Raw genomic sequence first — 6,312 nt, forward strand, 5'->3', positions numbered from 1 at the left:
AAAAAAAAAAAAAAAAAAAAAAAAAAAAATATTATTTATATATAATAAAATATGAACAGGTCAGGTAAAAATAAAATATGAAAAGATCAAATCTAATATTTTATCCCATATATAATACATTTTTACAAATAATGATAGACATGATATAAATAATTTTCTTTTTAAGAATTATATTAATCCTTTATATATATATATATATATATATATGTGTTATTATCCTTATTAAAGGAAGTGTAATATCTGAAAAAAAACCTTAAAGATATAAATCATTCGATACATTTATATGTGATAACTTTATGCATAATTTATTTTTACATTTCATATATAATGGTACATCTTTGTTAACAAAATTGTGATGACTTAAAAAATTTTCTATTCCATAATAATTGGTCTTCATAAATAAAAAATAAACTAGTCTATTGACATATGTATAATATTCTTGAGAAATAAAAGCACCTACCATTTTAATGGCAGCATAACCGTTAGCTTCGTTTACATATCCTAACCATTCTACACAACACGTATTGATGTGTTTATTATGACTATTAATAGGAAAATAAATATCAATTTTGTTTGTATACTTTTGTTCATTTTGTTGATCATTTTGTTGATCATTTTTTTGATCATTTTGCTGATCATTTTTTTGTTCATTTTTTTGTTTTTTTATTATTTCTTTTTTTCCTTCTTCATCAAAACTTATGTCATCAAAAATGGTTGGATCATTCCAACTATCTGTATTAGATGATGTTATATAAGAGAAATTATTTGAACTTTGACACTTATCAAAATCTTCAGTTTTATCTAGTATATGTTGATTTTTCGGTATATATTTAGACAAATTGAAAATTATATTATCTAATATATCATCAGGAGAAAAGAAATAATATGCTCTATTGTGCAATTCGTCATTGCCTAGGCATGCGAGAAAAAAAAGGAAATAAATAAATATAAATATATATATAAATAAATATAAATATATAAATAAATATAAATATATATATAAATATATATAAATATATAAATAAATATAAATATATATATATATATATATATATATATATATATATATATATTTAATTATTTATGTTTTTTATAATGCCAAGATGTTGATAGATAGATATTGTTTAAGAATGAGAAGTCTTTCCTTTTTTTTATATTTAAATAATGAACAGTATATAAAATGTGCAATAAATAGTATAACCGTATATCATCTATGCTTAATATATGTCCTTCATCAAATTTTTTGTGATAGAAAAAGGGACATAGCACACATATACCAATACATACATATATATATATATATATATATATATTATGTATTTATTTTTATTTATTTACTTTTTATATTTTTCTTTAAAGAATATGCTAACGAATCAATTTCTTTTTTATTTCTTTTGAGAGGAATTTTGGTTCCTATATTATTTTCGTGGTTATACCTTAAATTTTCCCTTTCTTCCATTACGTTATTTATTTTTTTTAATAATAATACAAAAACAAAGTTGAAAATATGAAGAAAAAACGAATTAATACATACAAAGATAATTAAAAAGTTAAATAATTCAGATAAAATAAGTTAGGTTTTTTTTTTTTTTTTTTCTTCTTTAACCTATATTTAAATTGAATTAAAATGTACCGTTTTGTTCATGCAAAATGGTCATTATATATATTTAAAAAAAAAGAAAAATACCACATTATAATATATTATATTATATAATCCGTTTAGAATTTTTTTCTTTAAATATATAAATGAATGAATAAATTATATATATAATTACATATTTATATTTGTTTATACATATTTAAATATTAAGCTAGAATAATATAAATCACAGTTAAAAAGAAAAGAAATATTAGCCTTTAACAAAAAAAAAAAAAAAAATATATATATATAATATATAATATATTATATACATATATATATTATATATATGTATATATAATGTATTATATTATCATTACATTTTTGAAAATATTTAAAATGTTTTATATTTTAAGAATAAAATAATAATAATAACATTTAGTTCATTTTTTTTTTTTTTTTTTTTTTTATTAAATATTATTATATGTGTATATTTATAAATTAATATATATTTTTGTTTTCAATTTAAAATAAAAAAAAAATATATACTATTATATATATATATATAAAATTATACGAACATTTATATTGTTCACAAGATTAAAAAATAGTTTATTTTTTTTTGTAAAATACTCACGTTTTATATTATAATTTTTGTTTTTTTACCATATAATATAAATAATATAATAAATATATATATATATATATATATTTAATGTTTAATTATATAGCATATAATTTTTTTAAAATAGATAAACGTTTATGACGTTTCTTATGTTTGAACTTTAATAGGTTAAACATTACTATATAAATATTATATACATATATATATATATATATATATATATATATATATATATATAAAGGTAAAAATATATGATTAACATATTATTGTATGTATATAATTATATTCCTTTAAAAAAACGTATATATTTATTTAAAGGCATTCATTTATGTGCTAAAAAGTTGGTTATACAAAATAAATAAAAATATAAAAATATATATAAATATATATATATATATATATTTATTTATTTATTTATTTATATAACGTTGTGTTTCCTTTTGAATGTACCGGAAGATGAGCGAAAGCGATAAATATAATCATATTAATAAATATCTAAACGAAAATGAAGAAATTCTTTTGAAAGAATTAAAGGGTAAATACGAATTTATGGATATGGAAGAAATAAAGAATTACAAAGAGAAGAAACTTCATCATGAATTAACTTTAGAAGTTCAAAAGTTTGTTAATAACAAAGATGTGGAATTAATAGATAAGTTTCGTTTATTTTATACGTATTTATCACCATTAATAACCAAATTAAAAAAAACAATATATGCTGAATTATTATATATAGTAACAGTAGAGTTTGATACAAATTGGACAATAGAATATGTAAGAGAATCTGAAAAGAATTTAGAAAATGACAAGGATGCGATAATAATATATAGATGTATATTAATATTAAAATATATAAAATTAGAAGATTATAAAAATTGTGAAGCAGAAATTGAAAATGCAAAAAATATGTTACAAGGTGTTATAGGTTTAAATATCGTAGCTCATAAATTTTATAATTATGCTTTAATGTGTTATTATAAAGCTTTAAAGAAATCAGATTTATATGTAAAATATGCACTTTTATATTTAGCATATACACCATTAAATGATTTAAATGATTATGACAAGATAGATATAGGAACATATATATGTATACATTCTATAATTAGTGAAAATGTATATAATATTGGTGAAATTATACAACTACCATTAATAAATATATGTATAAAAAATAATGAAGAAACAAATTGGTTATATGAATTAATATATATATATAATGAAGGTAATATTGATTCTTTTAATGAAACTATTGAAAAATATCAATATAATATTGAAAATTGTATATTAAAAAATTATCAACATAATATGTTAAAAAAAATGACTCTACTAGCATTAATGGATCTAGCTTTTAAAAAAAAAAAACAAAGAGAAGATATTTCTTTTATTGAAATTGCACAACATTGTAAAATAGATATTAATGAAGTTGAAAAAATGTTAATAACAGCAAAAAGTAAAAATATTATTACTTGCAAAATTGACGAAATTCAGAAAACAGTTAAAATTACATGGGTTAAACCAAGAGTACTTAATAATGAAAAAATTTATTTTATGAAAGAAAGTATAGACAAGTGGATCAACAATTCTAAAAACCTCATTACATATATGGAAGACTTATCAGTCGAATTGTTGATATCTTGAGCAGTTTTTTTTTTTTTTTTTATTAAAATTGAAAGAATGAAAACTTTTTTTTAAAAATGTATACATATGTTTATTAAGTACACATGTCAAAAGGATATCATATACAATTGTATATATATATATATATATATATATATATGTGTGTCTTTATATATTATATATATGTTTTTATTTTTTTCCTTTAAATATAAAATGTATATACATGGAAATATAGTCAATTTAAAAAAATAAAATAACTTACACATATAACATATATATATATATATAATTTTGATTATTTTTATATCATACTATTGAGTAATATTATGAGCATAATATTTAATATTTAACATTTTTGTCATATCCCCAAATATGCTATACAAAAAAAAAAAAAAATATTATATACATAAGAATATACTTTTATGTATAATTTCTTAATATGCATTATTTCCATGTTACGAAAACATCATCAGTTCGATATCTCTGATGAATAGTTATATTGTTAAAATTATATATATCTTTATTTTTTGCATGTAGATATTCTAAATATCCGGTATATGCAATCATAGCTCCATTATCAACACAATAACTGTGATCCATGAATCCAATTTTAATATTTTTTTGTTTCGCCATTTTTTTCATCATATTTTGAAGGAATAAATTACATCCAACTCCTCCTACAATAATAACCTCTTTACTATTTGTAAATGCTATAGCTCTTTCTGTAATTTCAATAAGCATACTAAAAATATGATGTTGTAAGCTATAGCATATTTGTATTTTTCTTTTTTCTTCATCTGTAAGATCAATTATATCTTGTTCTTCTTCATTTACACTTTTTTCATAGAAGTCACTAGCAGTCTCAATAGAACAATTATCATCAATATATTCATCATTCTCTCCGTAATTTTCTTTATGTTCACTTTCAAAAATTATATTGTCTTCATAGTAGGAATTACCTTTAAGACCAGCAACATAAAATAATTTATTATTTTTCTGAAAGCTATTACTACTATTATTATCATCATCATTTATATTTTGCACGGTACCGTTATGATTATCTATAATATCTTCTTTCACCTTATCATAATCATTTTTATAGTTATCATTTAAAGGTTCAATATTCTTAAACGTTTCCTTTCCTAGTTCATTTTGATTATACATATTATTGTTATTTTGATTAGATTCAATTGTTTGTTCATTCACATTTTCTATTTTACATTTTTTATTTATATTACTATATGTATCTTTTTGTTGTTCTTGCTGTTGTTTCTTTTCATTACATTTTATTTTATAATCATATTGGTTATCCTTTCGTTTTTCATTGCATCTTTGATTGGTTGTTTGTTTTTCTAACTTATTTAATGTTTTTGACTTCTTATTCATATATTTGGAAAAATATTTGGTGATATAAAAATCGTACCCACTAAAAGATATATCCATACCTTTGATAGTATAAGGAAAGAATAATAATTCTGTAAAGTCTTCGATTTTTTTATTATCATTTATTTGTTCATCATTTAATTCATTTGAGTTGAAGTCATTATCTTTCATTTGTTGTTGCTTCTTCATAAGATTTTTATTTTTATTTTTATTTTTATTTCTTTTCATAATATTTAGTAGATATTTTTTTCTAGCTAATAGTTCTACATTATATCCTGGGGAAGGTGCATTAGATATTTTTAAAATTCTTGCTGAGCGATCAATAACATTACCTATAGCAATATCTAAGGTTTCTCCTATTATTTCATATTTCTTTTTATGATCATTATAATATATAATTTGTGTATTACTTCCACTCACATAAAGTACTATAGGATTATATAATTTTGTTATAAATATACCCATTTCGATATGAGCAATACAATGATTAACACCAACCACGGGTATATTAAAATAAGAATGTAATATTTTCGCTATATTATAACCTATATAAAGAGCTGATCCGATACCTGGACCTTTCGTGTAACATATTAATGTAATATCACTTATTTTTATATTTACTTTTTTTAAACAACTCTTTATCATATCAACAATGTAATATCTATGATGAGCACTAATTTCTCTAGGTATAAATCCACATCCTATTTCAGATATATATGTCCTTCTCATATTTACTAAAATCTTCATATCTTCATTTATAATACTTATGCCTAATTTATTAGCGCTTCCTTCTATGCCTAAAATATATTTCTTCCCATTCTTTTTATCAACTTCCATATTGTCAACCATACATAAAATATAAATAAAATATAAATGAAAATATAAAAATATAAAAATATATATAAATATATATGTATATATATATATATATATATATATATATATGTATTTTTTTTTTTCTTTTTTTCCCTTATTATAACATATTTTTGAAAAAATCTAATTAAAATCAGAAATTGTTCATTAAAAAAAAAAAAAAAAAAAAAAAAAAAAAAAAAAAATTAAAAATTTTATAAAAAAAAAAAATTTATAAAAAAAAAATAATAATATT

The 6,312-nt window shown here is 19.0% G+C and overlaps 3 protein-coding genes across 3 annotated transcripts; 1 reads left to right on the top strand and 2 right to left on the bottom strand.

Moving 5' to 3' along the window:
* Positions 1–253: 253 nt before the first annotated feature.
* On the bottom strand, positions 254–1,459 carry PRSY57_1029700 (hypothetical protein; the record flags this gene model as incomplete). The annotated part of the gene is made up of 2 exons (XM_012907885.2): positions 254–912; positions 1,339–1,459. The coding sequence occupies 2 exons, from the start codon at positions 1,457–1,459 to the stop codon at positions 254–256; spliced, it is 780 nt and encodes a 259-aa protein (XP_012763339.2).
* A 1,201-nt stretch (positions 1,460–2,660) lies between these two features.
* Positions 2,661–3,842, top strand: PRSY57_1029800 (26S proteasome regulatory subunit RPN9, putative; the record flags this gene model as incomplete). Its single annotated transcript, XM_012907886.2, has 1 exon — positions 2,661–3,842. The coding sequence occupies one exon, from the start codon at positions 2,661–2,663 to the stop codon at positions 3,840–3,842; it is 1,182 nt and encodes a 393-aa protein (XP_012763340.1).
* Positions 3,843–4,265: 423 nt separating this feature from the next.
* PRSY57_1029900 (glycoprotease, putative) lies at positions 4,266–6,053 on the bottom strand (the record flags this gene model as incomplete). The annotated part of the gene is made up of 1 exon (XM_012907887.2): positions 4,266–6,053. One exon carries the CDS (start codon positions 6,051–6,053, stop codon positions 4,266–4,268), a length of 1,788 nt encoding a protein of 595 aa, XP_012763341.2.
* Positions 6,054–6,312: the final 259 nt, after the last annotated feature.

Source organism: Plasmodium reichenowi, chromosome 10 (genome assembly GCF_001601855.1).
Source record: "Plasmodium reichenowi strain SY57 chromosome 10, whole genome shotgun sequence".
NCBI lineage: Eukaryota > Apicomplexa > Aconoidasida > Haemosporida > Plasmodiidae > Plasmodium > Plasmodium reichenowi.